The 18,094-nt window shown below is 44.0% G+C and overlaps 1 protein-coding gene across 3 annotated transcripts in view; it reads right to left on the reverse strand.

The window, feature by feature from the left end:
* Nucleotides 1-18,094, reverse strand: part of ABCG5 (ATP binding cassette subfamily G member 5) — a 26,131-nt gene continuing 8,037 nt past the window's right edge. For all 3 annotated transcript variants that reach the window (XM_074378789.1, XM_045504879.2, XM_010967718.3), the window contains 9 exons: nucleotides 16,880-17,012; nucleotides 15,397-15,536; nucleotides 14,512-14,641; nucleotides 13,900-14,113; nucleotides 13,612-13,817; nucleotides 12,656-12,794; nucleotides 7,226-7,411; nucleotides 2,535-2,647; nucleotides 1-1,768 (listed from right to left, as the gene is read on the reverse strand). In XM_074378789.1, coding sequence (XP_074234890.1) covers nucleotides 1,575-1,768; nucleotides 2,535-2,647; nucleotides 7,226-7,411; nucleotides 12,656-12,794; nucleotides 13,612-13,817; nucleotides 13,900-14,113; nucleotides 14,512-14,641; nucleotides 15,397-15,536; nucleotides 16,880-17,012 — 1,455 coding nt within the window. In that variant the 3' untranslated portion in view covers nucleotides 1-1,574. The remainder of the gene's footprint in view (nucleotides 1,769-2,534; nucleotides 2,648-7,225; nucleotides 7,412-12,655; nucleotides 12,795-13,611; nucleotides 13,818-13,899; nucleotides 14,114-14,511; nucleotides 14,642-15,396; nucleotides 15,537-16,879; nucleotides 17,013-18,094) is intronic.

Raw genomic sequence — 18,094 nt, forward strand, 5'->3', positions numbered from 1 at the left:
TTCCACAATAGTAATAGGCATTTTTATTATATAATTTGATTGTCTTACACATCACTGTCCATTTTCAACTCGAGACACAAACTGTCACATGTTGAAAGTCATTGTGTTTTTCTAAGATGGTATCACTAACACTTAATAGCTTGAAGTCACGTGCTATGTCATTTTCCAAATGTTTCTGAGCTACAGTGAAATTCATCTGCATATGAATAGTAGAAAATGCTTCCACTTACATTGTACACCCATATCTCTAGCAAGTTGAAATCAGTGATTTCAAAAGAGATTCCTGTGGGACTCTCTTTGAACTACTTTAATAGATTATCATTTCCAGAATTATCTATAACTGATGTGACATACATAATCTGTAAGGAATTATGTAACTATTATACCATAATCATCAGTGTCAAAGACCTTTTATAAAAATTGACAGTACTATTCTGGTAATTTACCAATGTCTCCAGAACCTTAAATACTGTTCTAAGAAACAGAATTTTACTGTGGTTTCCTTAATGAAATGATCTTTTCTACCATAATGTGAGACATTTCAAATGCTATAATTTATCATTCTTTACAAGGTAGGTCACAGTAACTGAACAAGTTCATGTACTCTAAGATACCCTCACTCAAAGTTACCATGGTAACATGGAGACAGTTTCATTTCAGAAAGATAATCATGTAGTCCAGAACCCACTTTTAATAATCTATATACATCATTTCATCCCTAAAAATATGTCCTTATCAGCACTTTTTCTCTTTAAAATTCAAGAACATGAATTCCTACTGTGTAACTGTTCTTAGTGTAAATGTGTCAGTTGAGCATCTTTTCTATATGGACTTTAAAAAACAGCTGTTCTCCAACCTTAGAAATGTCATTTCTCAGTGCATACACTTTTCTAGTAACATTTACTTTCATTTCGTAAGTAAACTAAGTGGAAAGTGAAAAATAGCAAACTAATCGCTTTGGTGTGCTGTGTTCTCAGTTCAGCCCATTCCTGCCATTTTTCTTTTTAACCTTCAATAAAATCAGTGAATGCTCTGTGTCAGGGGTCTTCATCCAAAATCTGCCCAACATCCTCTCCATTTAATCAGGTAACTTACGTGGACATGTGCACATAAATACAGGTTTTCAAATGATAATGAAAGCAGTCTTATCTAATTCTGCATGTTTTGCTTCAATCAAACCCACAACTCTTTTCTATTATTTACAGTCAATAGTCATGCAAATGTTTTCTTTTTTACCAAATCCTTTATCAATTGTAAGCGTAATTTTTAACTGATCTATTTTTCTGTGTCTAGAACAAAGAAAACAAATAGTCACACTAATCTCCCATAACTTGATGAATTATTCTTATTTACATCTTTGGACCAGCTCAGTCACAATTTCCAAATACCACATGTCCCAACAAGTTGGAATAGCACTGAAGGCCTGCATGGATCCAAGGGGCACAGATGGAGTCTTAATGGTCAACAGATTTAAGATACACTATTAAGAACCACGTGGCATTCTTATTTCAGAAATTCAAAGCAGTCATATGCATCTAGGAGCTTACGTTTCATTTTCACAGCAGTGTTCTGTACTATCTGCTAATGAGATGATCCCTTATTTTAAAAACAATTATTCCTAGGATGACAAGAACTGGGATAAATGAATACAAAACCAGAAAGTTTGCTGTGAATCTGGATGTGGCACCCGGGCAGGTTCTCTCAATGAACTGAGTTCCTTGAGTAATGGCACACATTGGATTAGTTGACACAGAACCATTTGAGCTGCCTGTGGGGAAAAGATTGACAATGTCAAATATGGTGCTTACAAGGTAATTCAATCAACATGTATTTACCAAATGCCCACTAAAATGCTTAGCATCCTTCTTCATAAAGATACAGGACATTTTAGAGAGCCCAGAATTCATTATTATATGCAGCAATAGTGAGTATTTGGGGCCATTTTGGGTCTACATTACCACAGTACTGATAACAATTATCACGACAGTACTGAATATCCCAAGGTTACTAATGTCATCACCCAAAGATATTTACAACAGCTACTAAGGTCTGCCCTGTTCTTCATTCGTCTTCACAGAGTGGCCTGGGATTTGCAATGGCCTGGAGGGCCTTCCTGTGCTCCCACTGCCATCTCTTGGGATTAGGGAACAGACTTTGGCCACAAATGGCTTTACTTAGCTATATACTATGTACACTTTGGGGAACAAGATGCCACTGCAACCTGCTTCAGCCTGTTCAGTAGCTGGAGGAACTGATTCCACCTAGAATATACTGGAGTTTACCTCTGTATATTACACTGGGCTTGTCATTTTCTAAAAACATCAGAGTGGCCTTAAGCTAGTGACCTTTGACAGGTGACTAACTAGACTACTTGCTTGATTTATTTTAAAAATCAGAGAAAATGTTAGACTCTTATTTCAAAGCAAGGTTTTAAATATTTTAAAATACAGCTTTTATTTTAAAAATATATTTCCCTCAAGAAATTGTTTTCTCAAAGTAATATGTAAAAATAAATTCCAAAATAGAATACTTACCACAGGTGAAATTCTGTCCATAGAACTCATTGACGACAAGAATCTCAGAGCAGTATTTTTGGAATGTAAAATAACTGAAGATTTTAAAAGGAATGGTCATTTCTTCTGTGTTTCTTCAGAAAAAGCAGAGAGAGAAAGATGAAATTCAGTAGGCTCTGGTAACAGTCCTATCAAATGAAAAAGGCATCTCTTATGTTTCCCAACAGAAATACACATAGTTGTTCATCTTTGTTATAAAAATTATGCTTACTATAGTCTACAAACAGTAAATGCTAGAGAGGGTGTGGAGAAAAGGGAACCCTCCTTCACTGTTGATGGAAATGTAATTTGGTGCAGCCACTATGGAAAACAGTATGGAGAGTCCCAAAAAAACTAGAGTTATCATATGATCCAGCAATTCCACCCCTGGGAATATATCCAGAGGAAACTAATTCAAAAAGACACTTGCACCCCTGTGTTCACAGCAGCACCATTTACAGTAGTCAAGACATGGAAGCAACCGAAATGTCCACTGTCAGATGAATGGATAAAAAGGGTGTGGTTATATATATATATAAAATATATGATGGAATATTACTCAGCCATAAAAAGAATGAAATAATGCCATTTACAAATGGCAACATGCATGGACCTAGAGATTATCATACTAAGTGAAGTAAGTCAGACAAAGACAAATATCTTCATATTTGAAAGACATAATTTCACTTATATGTGGAATCTAAAAAATGACACAAATGAACTTATTTACAAAACAGAAACAGACTCACAGACACAGAAAAACAAACATGGTTACCAAAGGGGAAAGGGCAGGGAGGGATAAATTAGGAGTTTGGGATTAGCAGATACAAACTACTATACATAAAATAAACAACAAGGTTCTACTGTATAACACAGGGACTTATATTCAATATCTTGTAAGTAATTAATGAAAAAGAATATATACATATATATATATGAAACTGAATCACTTTGCTGTACACCAGAAACTAACACAACATTGTAAATCAACTACAATAAAAGATTATGCTCACTATAAAAATAAACTTCAAACAACACTGAGAAGCAATCAAGAAATACCACTGCCCAGAAATAAGTACTGTTAACATTTTGGTGATATATGTAATATGTGTATTTATAGCATTCTACACAAATGGAATTAAACTCTTTATCCTCTTTCCTAACCTGCTTTTTCAAACAAACACATGTCTCAGACATCCTTTCAAGTCAGTAAGCGTAGCATTCTATCATTTTTAATCACAGCTTGGTGGTTCATTATAGTAGAAACCTTAATTTAACATTCCCCTGATGATGGACTGGTATCTAATTTTATTGGTAAACACCAATGATAAAACACCCAAAACACATCACATTAGAGGAGGGCATTTGTATTAAACAGAGATTTGAGAGCACTAGTGTGTGAAGTGAGAACTAAACTATAATACAAGGGGAAAAGGCTGGAGAGAACAAGCAGGCATTCACTGTAAGTGAAGTATGCCTCCTCTTCAGCCTATTTCGGGAGAAACTTAATGCTTACCTTGTGGCCTTGGTCCATTATATAGCTTCTGTCAGTCAACAAATATGAATTAAATTCTATCGGCAAAGCACTAGTTATAGGTGCTTGAGAAGTCAAAAGAAGTATCCTACCCCTAAAGAACTCATGATGTAGTTCGGGGTCATAGACCATATATCCTTAAAACTGTAAAAATACACAGTGGTGAACAACTTGTTCCCAGAAGGTATAGGACACCAGTACCACATGTCCATGACGTTCTTGTATTTAGTATTTATGGTGTCATGTATTCCCAAGGGATCGCCAAACTCCATGACCTGCAGTTATTGGCAATCTTCTGAGGCACAGAATTGAATTAGTCACATGGAGAGGCTGCTAATAGGAAAGGATAGATAGGAACCTAGGGAGGAAGTAGGGGAAGAGGAAGGGCACAAAGAAGGCAGAATGGTGTGAGCACAGGCATGTCAAGGGCTGCTTGTGGGACTGGATGGACTAGGAAAGCTGGAGCAGAGGATCGGAAGTGGAAACAGTGGAAGGTGAGCTTGGAGTGGTAGCTGGAAACCAGCTGTTTCAGGGCCCTGCAGTGGGTTGACACTGAAAGGACCATGAGAAAGATCACACTGCAGTCACTGTTCTAAGAAAATTAATGTGGCACCAGCAAGGAGGATGGAACAGAATAAGGGCAGATTAGGAACAGCAAAAAAGCAAGTAGGCTACAGCAGAAGTTCAAATGTGAGATAACAGAGGCCTGGAATAGGATGATGGCCATGAGAGGATGGCCGCCCAGCCGGCTAGAGTGTCACTTCCTCGAGGCAGGAACCGTGTGCCTTCATCTTGTACTGCACCGCACAGGGCAAGCTCAAAAGCTCCACATGCATTTGTGCTTTGACATCAGAGAAGAAAACCAGCATGATTTAGTGACTGATCCAGTGAGTGGGCAGTCTGAGAAGAGAGAGGAGTCCTTCATTTATTTACTCATTGCAGATATTTTTTGCAAACCTTATTAAAGGCCTTGGACTGGCCACTGAGAAGAGCTATAATGAGGAAGGAGACACAGCTGCTGCCCTCAGGAGACAGTCGATCAAAGGAAGACTGCACCACAAGCACCACGTGATGGGCTGTGAGACCAAACATGGGGGCTTTCTGAGAGAGCTCGTCCTGCCAAGGGAATGACAGGAGGCAGAGGGAGGGAGACAGATCAGTAAAGACCCGGGAGGAGAACCAAGCTGTGTCACAGAAATCCTTGCAGTACATCTGAGAGGGAGGACCCACAGATCTAAGTTTATTGACATGGGACCATTCACACTATATTGTTCAATGAGAAAAAAAAATCATGCATGCTTTACTCCTTCACAATAGTATGAACTCTTTTTTTAGTAAGAGCTCATTTTAATTAAAGATTATATGGAAGTCTAGCAAGATACACAACAAAATTTAACTCTGGATTGTGATACTTCAGGTAACTTTTACTTCTTTACACATTTCTGTTTTGTGTGCATTTTTTCCCCCAAAGAACCTCTATTTTGTAAGCAGAAAGAACAGGAAAGTTATTTCCATTTGTGTTTAAAGGAGGAGGCAACCAAAAGTGCAAATGTTGCAGGCAGTCAGGAAAGTTGGTGACTTGAGAGGAAAGTTTAAACTTGATGACTAGGAAGTTGATGTGGTCTTCAAGAGTAGAGTTTCAATTTAGTGATGGGAGTGGAACCCAGGTAAAGCCGTGGGATGTCGAGATTTTGCAGAGGACCCAAGAGCATTTTGGTAACATTGGCCACTGCCTCCCTCTTAAGAGTAATTAATCCCCTTTTCCTATAAACCAAATACATGAAATAGTTTCAGATTGACTGGAACATGTATGTTTCAAATATGAAAGAGGAGACGCGGCTCAAGGCTGGGTTTATAACTTGCTGGCTTGATTTTACGCCACTGGGGCAATTTGATTTGTTCATTTTTCATAGATGCTAACAAGCCACTTAAGCAACACAGACAGATACAATGTAATGGTGTCATTGTGAAAAAAAAATCCTCCTCGACTGATCAAGACCTAGCTCACTTGGCTTTATAACAGTTCACCTTTTATAACTCCCTACAGTTTATAAGGTGTTTTCTTTCATGTTGATGACTTCATTTGCTTCTTGTGACCCCTTGAGGCAGGTGGGGCTGAGATGATTATCTCCACTTTATGAGTGAAGAAACTAGATAAAAAAGTAACTTGCCAATGGCCACTCAGCAGCTAAATGGTAGGAGGAAGACTGACTCCAAGGTCAGTCCTCGCTCCAGGGAGCCACGTGCCTCCTGGGAGAGTCTTCAGTTGTTGTGACCCCACAAAGTCAAGCCTGAACTTGGTTTTCTTACCTGAACATGGATTGCTCTGAGAGTTAAATAATTCAATATAGTTACATATAGTAGCCACTCAATAGCTTTTTTGTTTATTTGACTTTTAAGTCAAAGAAACAGAACCACCTTCTCATTTTCTCAGAGACCCAGATTTACTTATTAGAACCCACTCACATCACCCGTCCGAGACCACTCTCACCCCTCTAAAATTTTCCACACTTCCTGCTGTTTTTTTAAGACGTATGTATTTATGTGCGTATGTTTTTCTTGATTATAAAATGATGCTTATCCATTACAGAAGATTCATAAAATACAGGAAAATATGAAGAAAAAATTAAGTATCACGCAGAGGTAATTACTGTTCACATCTGGTGTGTGTCCTCGTCCTGATACTTTCTTGAGCAGTCTTATCCTTCAGGCTCTTTTCTGACTATCCTTACTTCCTTAAAGTAACTGGGAATTAAGAGCTAAAACAGTGATTCAGCGGTGCCAGGGAAGGAATGAACTAAATGTTTGCTGTTTGGCCTCTCACAGGCTGTGAGTTTTTCTGGATGACAGTTTGGTTCTCCTCCTGTTAATAATGGCTTATGACATGTGAGTCATATTGATAACATACCTAAGTTGTCACTTCCTGATTCTCACTGTGAAGACGTTTTATTGAATAAATAAATAGTGAGCAAAGACTGGACAATAATGATTAGCAAGCTCTATAAACACTCGAGACTGTCAGGTAACATAGTAAGAGTATCACAGAGCGTACCTCTGGAATTCCTTATAATAATCATTATCAGGAGGTCATTAACATCCAGTCATACCAGTCTAAGTTGTTGGAATTGTCAGATCTTACCTCAGGAATCCAGAGCCCACAAGCACCCCAGCGATGCAGAGCAGAGCCACCACACTGTTGACCACGTTGGGGTTTTGGATCATGCCAAGTAGCACAAGAGTTAGAAATTCACCAATTAAGTGGGGGGCCAAGAGAGCAGCAGAGAAATACCCAAATCTGGCAGCCTCAGGGTATAAGGCCAGAGTCCTAGAAAAACATAACGGTCTTTAGTTTCTCTCCAGGGGTTATCATTTAAAAAAAATCCCACACTTGCCTTCTATGAAGAAATCCACGGTGGTTAGTGGGTGGGAAGAGTCTGCAGGGGAAGCCAAACTCCCCTTTGAAAGGGCTTGTTGGAGCAGAGCCAACAGCTGAGGCCATTTAGTACCGCAGATTGGTTCTGTTGGGCCCCAAGCCAGTGGAGATACCTTTTCCTTTTTACAGCTCCTCAACTCTCACAGAAAAATACTCACACTTAGACGATGGTCACAACTAACTGCTATGCGTAGGGTTGAACCATCCAGGCTTCTCCATAAGGATCCACACTCTGCCGTTAGCACTGCTCCTCCCTGGGCCAGCCAGAGCCCTAGCGCTCAGGACTCACCCAACCAGCTTCTCAGCCCCTCCCTCCCTAAACCTCACCCATGTTATGTGGGATTACCACCAGCGTGAAACCCTCCGCCGTGCTCATCCTCCAATGGATCAGCCCTCCCCAGGCCTGTTCCGCTCCACTCTTGGCTTTTATTCTACCAGTGCCTTCCACTGATTTGACCTTCATGTGCTTGTAAACAAGCTACCCTACATCCATGCCCCTTAACCTCTTACAGTCCTTTCACCAAATAACACTTCCCTGGTGATAGCACGTCCTCAACAACCATTAGACATGGCTGCTCTTCCATCTGTAGAGTAAGGAAGAGGAGTTGGCATGTCTTACATCCACCCCCCTCCCCCCACCACCACTCTTCAAGGCAATCTGCCTTTCCTCCTGTACAAATCATGACATTTGTTTATACTATTAATTCTCTGCCCCAGTCCAGTCCTCTATGACTTTAAGACACTATCTCACCTTTGATGATTTTGCAGCTTCTGGACCAAGGTCAGTCTTTGCACTCCTGCCCACCATCATTACCCTCAAGGTCTTTAACCTCCCTGATGAGCCATCAACATCAGTGCCTCCTAATTAGGTAACCTCATCAATTCCAGTGGCTCCACCCACCCGACTTGCTCACTCACCATGTCTTGGATTTAAATATTACTTGTTACTCAAAACTGTTTCACTTCTAAGATTTCAGATCCTGAAAATGCCCTTTCTGATCATGGCCTGTCTCCCATTTCCCATCTCCTCACTGCCTCAGATCCTCACTCCCTTCTGCTCTTCTGTGCCTTACCAATCCCCACAGCTGCAGACCCTTGCTCTCTCACTTGAGTTGTACTAAATGGATCCACTCTGCCACTTTGCCTCAGCTCACCCATAAATCCCTAATTTCTCCTCCTTGCTGATTGGGTTCCAGCGGCAGCTAATGTAAACTTCTCCTTTCAATTACACCCTCTTCTCGGGGAATTTCAAACTCTCTCCCCAGTGCTCAGCAGATGGATTCACCTCCCATTTTGTGAATTTCTATCTTTATCTTCCCTACTTTTCATCTTCTTTGTCCCTCTCTGTCTGCTTCTCCAGCTTCATCCTATCTACTTGCATCTTTGATCCTGTTATCCTGATTTCCCTATCCCTACCTTGGTCTTATTTGGAAACTTGATCTATGAATTATCCAATTTTTCTATAGTTTCATCTACCTTCAGTCTAACGTTTTTCCCTGGTGGTCTTGCCATATTGTAAATAGCATAGCTTGAGTCTGATCACCTTTTAAGCAACTGCCCCCTCTTCATCCTACCCTATACCACCAAGCTTCTCAAACAGCACCTGCTTCTTCCATCTCACTCCTTATCCTTTGTAAACCTGACTTGCACCCCCACTGTCTACTGAAACCCTTTTTGGGAAGATCACCAATGACCTTCTAATCTTATGCTTCACCTCTTTGAACCTCTGCAGTTTTGAACGGGTTTGCTGCACTTCCTTGAAACTCTCTCCTCTCTCGGCCTCTCTGATGCTGCCCAATCCTGCTCCTCCTCCCACTTCTCTGACCACCCCTCTGCCTCTCGTCACTGGATCTCTTTCCTCTTCCCACCCTCTGAATGTGCCTCATAAGGTTTTACACTCAGACCGCTTCCTCCCCTCTATTCTCTCCTATAGAATCCATTCCCAGGTCTTTACTCCTATCTTTTCTTTCTACGCCAACCTATCACCCAAACCTCAGATGGACACCTCTAATTGGGTGTCCCGTAGCATCCCAGATGCAGTGTATTCAAAACCACATCCATTCTCTTTCCTGGCAGACTTGATAAGGATGCTGTCACCTTCCCAGTCCCCCAGGCTGAAAACTCAGGCATCATCCATAACTTTCTTTACCCTCAACAAGTCCATTTGGTTCCTGAGTCCATTGGATTCTACTTTCCCAGTAACTCAAAGTGATCCCCACTTTCTGTTGCCACTGCTCCTCTCTTCAGCAGGGCCTCTGACTTTCCCACAAACTTGCCAAAGCTGCTCACTGGGCTTCCCAGCGTCTCTGCCCTATCTCCAGTCTGCTACCAAAGTGATGCCAGCCAGCCTCACCCTCCAGAGCCCAACACAGATGGGTCATTCCCTGGTTTAAAAGCCTCTACTATGTCCCAATATCTAACCCATGCCAGCCCCTCATCCTGGCACTCAGCACCTCTCCTACCAGGCTCCCAGGCTGTCAGTCATATTTTCCACCACTCCTTCCAGTCCTCATTTCCCCACAGCACAACTGAGCCTTTTCACTGGAAAGATCTTGTGTGTTTTGCTTCTGAATCTATGCTCCTTCTCTTTCTATATTCCTTCTGGAAAGCCCTTGCTCCTTTTTCCATCTATTCAAATGTTGCTTATCTCTCAAATTCTCCCCTATTAAGCCTCCAGTAGTCCCTCTCCCCGCCCAACCAAATGGACCCCTGGTCTCCTTCATAATTAACTGGGATAATGAATGTGAGATGGGGAAGAGACTTGCCCTATCTGTGCCTCTGCTTTGTCATCTTCAAACAAGGGGAATTAATAATGCCACCTTCATAGAACGGTGGCAAGGATTACATGAATTGATATATTTAAGCCTCTTAGTGCCTGACATAAAGCAAGTGCTTAATATGTGTTTGCCATTATTATTATTATATTCCTCAGCATAATGTTTTGCTTCTTTATGATATTAATTTTACACTTCTTCAAATTAAAGTCATCTGGAGATTTGTTTCTGTCCACAATCCATCATCTGAAATACTTTAGGGCCAGTTATGTTTTGGAATGTGGCAATTTACAAATCTGAGAAAAATTTCACACTGTGTAGACCATCCTTCCTACAGTGGGGCCCAGGACTCCACCTGGATTCAAGCACATTCGTATTTCTGCTAAACAGGAGTGCTCCTGTGGGAAAGGTACACAGAACCTCGAGTCGGTTCAGATTAGTTTTTGCCACGGAGTGAGTTCAGGTCCAATGTGCTGCTAAGACTTGTAAAACACTTTGGCTTTGAGAGCCGTTCCGGTTCAAAACTGCAGACTTGAGGACGGCCCCTTCAGTTTACTCCCCTTTAAATTCCCTGTTGCATGTGGCCCTGTGCCCGGCACCTCGTAGGCATTCAGCAACATTTCTGTCATTGATTCTAAGTACCTGCTGCATTGCTAACAGCTGTGCTGCCGCTAGACCTGCTCCTGCATTTTTGTGTCTGACTTCTTATCAGAAATAGTCATGACCGGATGTTTACACTGAACCTAGTTTAAAACTGCCCTGTCTTCTCATGTCTAACAGAACTCTGTCTCATGAGCAGTTTTACAAATACTAGGTCTTCAAAATCAGTGCTTTGCAAATATTACAATGCATATGAATCACCTAGGAATCCAATTCAGTAGGGCTGGGCGCGAGATTCTGCGTGATAAACAAGCCCCGAGGTAACGCTGACTCTGGCCTGAGAGCAGACCAGCAAGACCGCCGGTACCAGGGAACGGCGGAGCCCACAGTCACCGCAGGGCCTCTGAAGTAGCCGGGGCCCAGGCGCAGGGGCCGCAGGCACGCGTTCGCCCAGCTACGCCCAGCGCCAAGGCTGCCGTGAGCTGGAGCAGCGGTGCTGCCTGAGGTTCCGCTGACCAGCCTGGGACGTCGCGCTTGGGCTGGGTCCGTGGGCCCCACTGAGCACAGGATTCTAAATTAACAAGGTCCTTAACTTTCAGCCAGCTTTGTTGTACTCAAAAGTGGTCAGCTGTTAAAAATTTGCTCTGGATCATTTAACCTGAGCTAGACAAGCCTGTGGTTTTCATCACAGATCAGAGACTCAGCATGTTTCTGAGTGTCAGAGAATAAGGCGGCTTCATCAGGGCCAACAAGGAAGGCGACGTCCCCTCATCGCCCTCAGCTGAGAGTGCAACCTTCTGCTAACCACAGCGAGCAGCTGGGCCTCTGTCACTCCCCAGGGTGGGACGGATGTCTGAGAGCCTGCGGCAAGAACTTCCGCTCTTCGCCTGGGAGCTCATACTAACCAGGCCCTTGCTGGCCTGTTACTTATATCTCACTCGATTCATCATAATTATCCACATCACGTATCATGGGGTCTCTATACTGGTTATGGGCAGGAGCACCTGCACATGAATCCAGTGGCCTGAAGAAGGTAATGTCTTCAGAACTACCTGAAGTCCTCTCTTGGGACGACAGGCTGGCTACCTTTCACGACTGGTGTCACAGAACATCAGGCAATTCCCCATCTTTTCTTAAGGGAAAGCCACAGGGATGAGGGAATATACATCTCCCTACGATAACACATCATACAAACAGCTCTGCATATTTTCAGTTTTTTATCTTTTAAAAGTTCTATGAAATAAAAAGCATGGTCTGCAAACCATCAATCAAAACCCAGCATCAGGGATGCTTCATGGCTCCCCAGTGCCCTCTTCCCACAGTCACTCTTGATTCCTCAGCTTTCCATCACCCCAGCCCAAGCGCGACGTCCCAGGCTGGTCAGCAGAACCTCAGGCAGCACCGCTGCTCCAGCTCACAGCAGCCTTGGCGCCGGGCGTAGCTGGGTGAACGCCTGCTTGTGGCCCCTGCGCCTGGGCCCTGGCTACTTCAGAGGCCTCCGCTCCGCCCAGGCCCTGCGGTGACTGTGGGATCCGCCGTTCCCTGGTACAGGCGGTCTTGCTGGTCTGCTCTCAGGTCCCTTGCAGCCCACAGTGGGGTTCTTTTAAGGACAGGACACTGTATTGAACGTTGATGGGCAAAGCCAGTCCCTCCAGAGCAGAGGCCAGGGAGTTCTCCCTCCACAGGTCCCATTGGCCATCCAGGACCCAACGGGAGGCGTGGCCTCTGAGAACTGAACACTTCTGAACACCCTCTTCCTTACCAGTAGCATATGCTGCTGAATATCACGGTGGCAATGGCGCTGAAGGGGAGGATGTGCAGCCCATAGGCCAACAGCATCTGCCACTTCTGGTACAGGCCATCCTGGCTCTCTTGGTCGCTGACAGCTCGCAGCACAGGAACTGGGAATGGAAGGCAGGTTTCGAAACAGCCGGTCACCACACAGCTGGGGTGAGGGGAGGGAATGGGGGCTAGGCCAAGCTGAACTTGAGGTCTATCAGGACTGGATGGTGAGGACCAGGTGGGGCTCCCTAGTCATGGAGAGAGGGGACCTGCCTTCCATAGAACTATAACACCTCCCACCCCGAAGTCTCCACTCTACCTGAATTATAATGTGATTACAAAAGGAGTCATAATTTATTTCCTTCTCTCTAAAGTAGGGGGAAGGGTGACACCAATTCAAGAACACACATGCAGAAGGGACACAAATGAGTGACATAAGGCAATGTGTCCTCTTTTAATGCAGTCTTGGCACAAAACATCAGACAACTAGGTGTTGCTTCTGGGCTCCCACTGCGTTTGAAAACCAGGTGCTGGCTGTCCTAAAACAGGCTCCAAAGAGAACATTCACGGTGCATAGTTAACCAGGCATCCGGGCCCCTATGGGCCGCACCTCCTAATGACTAAGACAGGATACCAGGGATGCTCTTTTGAAGAACCCTTCCCAAACTCTGGCTCGTCAGCTCCTCATTACATCATGTTTCTCTGGATCCTCAGAGACCCTCAGGGAGATCCACCTGATGAGTTAATTCCTAGCAAGGTGTTAGTAATTCATGAGTAACCTTGCCCCAGAGAGAGAACCTGGAGAGGGCCAGGTTGAGCTCAGAGAAATGCCCTTATAATGGTGGAGACTTGCAAGGTACCAGTTGGAGAGGGGAGACATTCAGGGAGAAAAAAGCCCCCCGCCCCAGGGGCACACTTCCTGGGCATGGCACTCACACAAGGTCACAGCGTTGAGCATGCCTGTGTACGGGGTGGCACCCACGAACTGGTACAGAACACCCACGCGGTCCTGGATGGCACCCTTTAGCACATCGTCCTGGACCCGCAGAAGGAAGAAAATGACGAACAAACCCATGATCATATTCTGAACAAGACGCATAGTCACCGCCAGCTTATTTCTCATTAAGTTTCTCATCACTCTCCTGAAAGCCAAACAACCCTGTTTTAATGGCTTTTCTTTTATGGGTGGATATCGACCCACCTGAAATGGGGTGTGGCTCTTACCTCAAAAGAACACACAGTTTAGAAATTACTCCAGGAGAATCTTTGGTTTTGAAAGGAATCATCGGTAATGTTTTCAGGTGTTTCGTTCTTTCAATATCCTCCAAGGTTTTGTGATAAATTGCTGATTCTTTGTAGGCAGATTCAATCATCTGGACTCTCCTGTAGGTTTCTATTTCCCGTTCTTTGCTTTGGGTGTCCACTGATGTCAGGTCCACTAAAATCCACCCCCGCAAATGATCCATGTGTTTTTAAATGCACATATATACACAATGGCTAATAATATGTTTCATCACTGATTCAGGAGTTCTAGCCACAATATCTCATCGTATCAAAATAACACCTGTTGTTAATGCCCACCCATAAAATCAGAAGTTTGGTTAATTTTTCTCTGACAAAGTAGAAGTTCCCCAATTCAAGAGAGATCCTCCATCTCATTCCAATAGGTCACCTATGGCAAGTTAATTGACTTGGCCAATTAATTTTTTGAAGAGTAAAAACACTGAAACCAAAGCAGAAATAAAACCCACTTGTGCTGGTGTTACCCAGGCCAAAAATCTGAGCTGATAAAGTTTAAAAGACTTTTATGAAGGGGCATGTGGAAGAACAACTTACCATAAAAATCAAAAGGGTTTGAATGTTCAGGACAAGGGTAACCGCAGCCACTGAAGAAGTCAAGCATTTCCACAGGTGTCCCGCAGAAAACCAGCTCTCCACAGCTCAGAATGGCGATTTTGTCAAAGAGCTGATTGAACAGTAGACAGTGTTAGTATGTCGTCAGGTCACCACCACATCCTTATGGAAAGTAAGTTTAAAGCGGTCAGTCCTCTGGTTGTCTCAGCCATAAAGCAGTACTCTTACTGCGTCCATCGGCGCCACTCAAAGGCATCCCTGTTCTTTCCAGCATGGGTGGCCACCGTGAACCCTGCTGTACCCCAGCCTGCACCCAGCATCGCGTCTGGGATGGAGGAGAACCACTGGAGTGGGTCAGTGGACCAGGGTTTGAGTCCCAGCCGTGCCCCTGGGTGAGTGACCTTGGACAAAAACAATTTGTTTTTAATCTCTATAAAATGCAAAGAAGAGCTCCTTAAAAGGATTCTGGGAAATTAAGGTTAGAGTTCTTGAAGGAAATCTATTATGATTTAGAGGCAAAACACAGACTTTAAAGCCAACTGGACCATGAAGGCCAATTCCAGCTTTTTGTTAACTGTGATAGTATCTCAATTTGGCATCATTTCTAAGTCTCACTCTTCTCTGTAAAGTGAAAACACTGGTGTCCACCTCATGGGGTTGTTGTGTAGATTACATGAGCTAGTGTGGAGAATGCATCCGGTACATGGCAGGTGCTGAAAGAACCGTTTCCATCCTCTTCCCTTCCCGTATCAGGAGCTAGCGGCTCCAGCTGCTCCGGTTTAAGTACTCATTTCTACCCCGAAACCTCCAGCCCAGCACACACATACCCACCCTTGACCAGCTGAGCTGGAAGAGATGCCCCCTCACCTGGAAGAGCTCGGAGCGGGGCTGGTGGACCGTGAGGATCACGATGCGGTCCCTGCGAGCCAGCTCTGCCAGCAGAACGACGATCTGATTTGCAGTCATGGAGTCCAGGCCTGTGGTTGGCTCATCAAACAGCATGACCTCTGCAGGCAAAGGAAGCTCAGATTCTGAGTCACTGCCGAGCCCCGGCCCTGCACTCTAGACTCAGAGCTCCGAACAGTTCCTTACTGAGCTGTCACATCCCATCCAGACAATGCACGGTGAGAAGCACCTCAGCCTGAGCCCAGGAGAAAGCACCTGGCCTGAGGGGCCCACCTCCTGGTTCCAGGGCACGTTTTGGCTTTAATCCCTGAGGAGACAGGGCAGCAACCAGAGCAGGCCTGTCACGTGGCTTGCTGGGCTGTTTGGGGTCCATCCAGGGAACCCTAACAGGGAACAAGGGCTGGCAGGCTGGCCCCAAGGTGTTTCTAAAAGGCTGAGGGAGACTGTAAAAGGCCAATCTTACTTCATGTCTAGAGTTTCCCAACACTAACCAGGTCTTTGCACTGCAAAAAGCTGACCCATGAAACAAAGTGCAAGACGAGGCAGGTATTCAGATTCTTTAGAGGGTTTCACTCTAGCTTATTTCCATCCAAAAAGGACAGGGTCTCTTAAGAACATCTCTTTGTATAGCACAGGGAACTATATTGGGAAATATATTCAGTATCTTGTAATAGCCTAGAATGAATAAGAATATGAAAAGGACTGTGTATAGATGTATAACTGAAGCACTAAATTGTACACCAGAAAGTAACACAACATTATAAACTGACTAGGCTTCAATTAAAAAATATATGAGTATTGGTTAAGAAAAAGAAAAAAGAAAAAAAAAAAAAGAACATCTCTTAGTTTCTCTGAAGAGCAGGCAGACTTGGTCTGGGCCTGTGAAGGAAGTATACAGAGGCAATACGTCCCCTCTCAGGTGCGATTAAGAGGTGGAGTTTCCCCAGGTGGCAGGGAGGGTGACCAAACCAGGCAGGAGAGGCAGGTGACTGGCTGTCCCCATTTTGATAGCCCCTCCTTCCAATACATCCACTTCCTCATGTACCACTCAAAGTCCTATTTTAATTCCTGCCATTTTATAAACACTTCTAGTCACACTGAAACCTCTTGGCTTTCCACAGCAGACACAGTGGTGCTGCTGCAGTAAGAAGTGGGGCTGGACAGGGCAAGGTCCCCTATTCATGAAAGACCCAAAATGAACATCAAAACACAAATGCAGTGCTTCCAAGTCCAAGGGCTCTTCATCTACTTGGATGATGGAATAGCACCAGGAACTACATGGTATTTCCAAAGAAACTGCGTGCCCAGTTTCAAAAGCCTCAGTGCCTTCAGTTACACACAGACCCCTTTCCAAAGGGAGACTGTGAAGAAAGGGCTGAAACTGTCTGCAGACACATGGAAGATGCCCAGGCAGCAGCTAGCAGCAGTTCTAGGCCCCACTTACTGGGATCCTGGAGGAGCTGGGCCGCGATGGAGACCCGGCGCCTCTCGCCACTGGAAATTCCCCCAAAGTTGTAGTTGCCAATCTGTCGATCCGCCACATGGTTCAGACTCAGCTCTGTCATGACTGCCTCCACCTGTAGGAGACACAACATCCAAGAAGGCTGGTCACTGCTGGGCTACTGTTCCAATTTATGGGCTGAGGATCACATGGGAAAGGCAACACCCTTCCCCTGAGTACTTGGGCCACTATCAGACTCACCGCGCCCTAGGGAAAGCATGCCTGTTACAACAGAATCCGATTTGCTTTAAATCGCAATATTTGTATCAGGTTAAAATAAATAATATGATTTTTTTTTCAGAAGTCCTTAGAGCAACAAAAACTGCTTCTACCTGCTTCCAGGGAAATTCAGCAGGATGGAGACTTCATTGGACTCCTATTTTTTTAGATGCTGCAGTCAGTCCAGCCCATACAGAAAAGCCCCCGGAGGCAGTTACAATATACCTTATTTTTATTAATCTTTGGTTTTTGAAACTTTATTATAATAAATGTTATATGTAAAAAAATCCAATTTGGTTTGAACTAAACCTGGCTTCCCCTAAGTAACCCAAGTCAGTCCTAGAGTCCCATGTGGTCCAATCTCACTGTGGTTTTGCATCAAATACAACCCAGCTATCAAAAGTAATTAAAAATAAAGCCTATCTTTATTTGAATCTCTTCAAGGACTTTAAAAGCAAGCCAGTTTATAACCTACAGCCACACTTCTTAAAATCCCCTTCCCCTCAATTCTTGTCACTCTGCTTATCTTATATTCTGCAGCTCCTTGAAACCCTTTCCTTACTCCTCAGCTCCCCAAAACTGTAACAACTGAAAAAATTGTTCACTGACTCTCTAATCCAGCAGGTTGGCCTTTTCCCTCCCTCTCCCGCAGGTTGGCCTTCTCCCTCCCTCTCCCGCTTCCGTCCTCAGCTTATCTCCTCTCCAGAGACCCTTTCAGAAATCTCTCTCTCTGGCCCTCCCCTGACTGAGTACCCCTATCAGCATAAGGCCCTGGGAAAAGCAGATAGAAAGAGACTGAGAATACTTAAACCTCTGGTGATGAGTTTTGTCCCCAGACACCTCTAATGAGATTGTGCCACTATATATAATAATAGATTCTTTTTAAAGTTTCTTCTGTATAGCACAGGGAACTATATTCAGTATCTTGTAATAACCTTT

The sequence above is a fragment of the Camelus bactrianus genome, chromosome 15 (genome assembly GCF_048773025.1).
Source record: "Camelus bactrianus isolate YW-2024 breed Bactrian camel chromosome 15, ASM4877302v1, whole genome shotgun sequence".
Lineage (NCBI taxonomy): Eukaryota > Metazoa > Chordata > Mammalia > Artiodactyla > Camelidae > Camelus > Camelus bactrianus.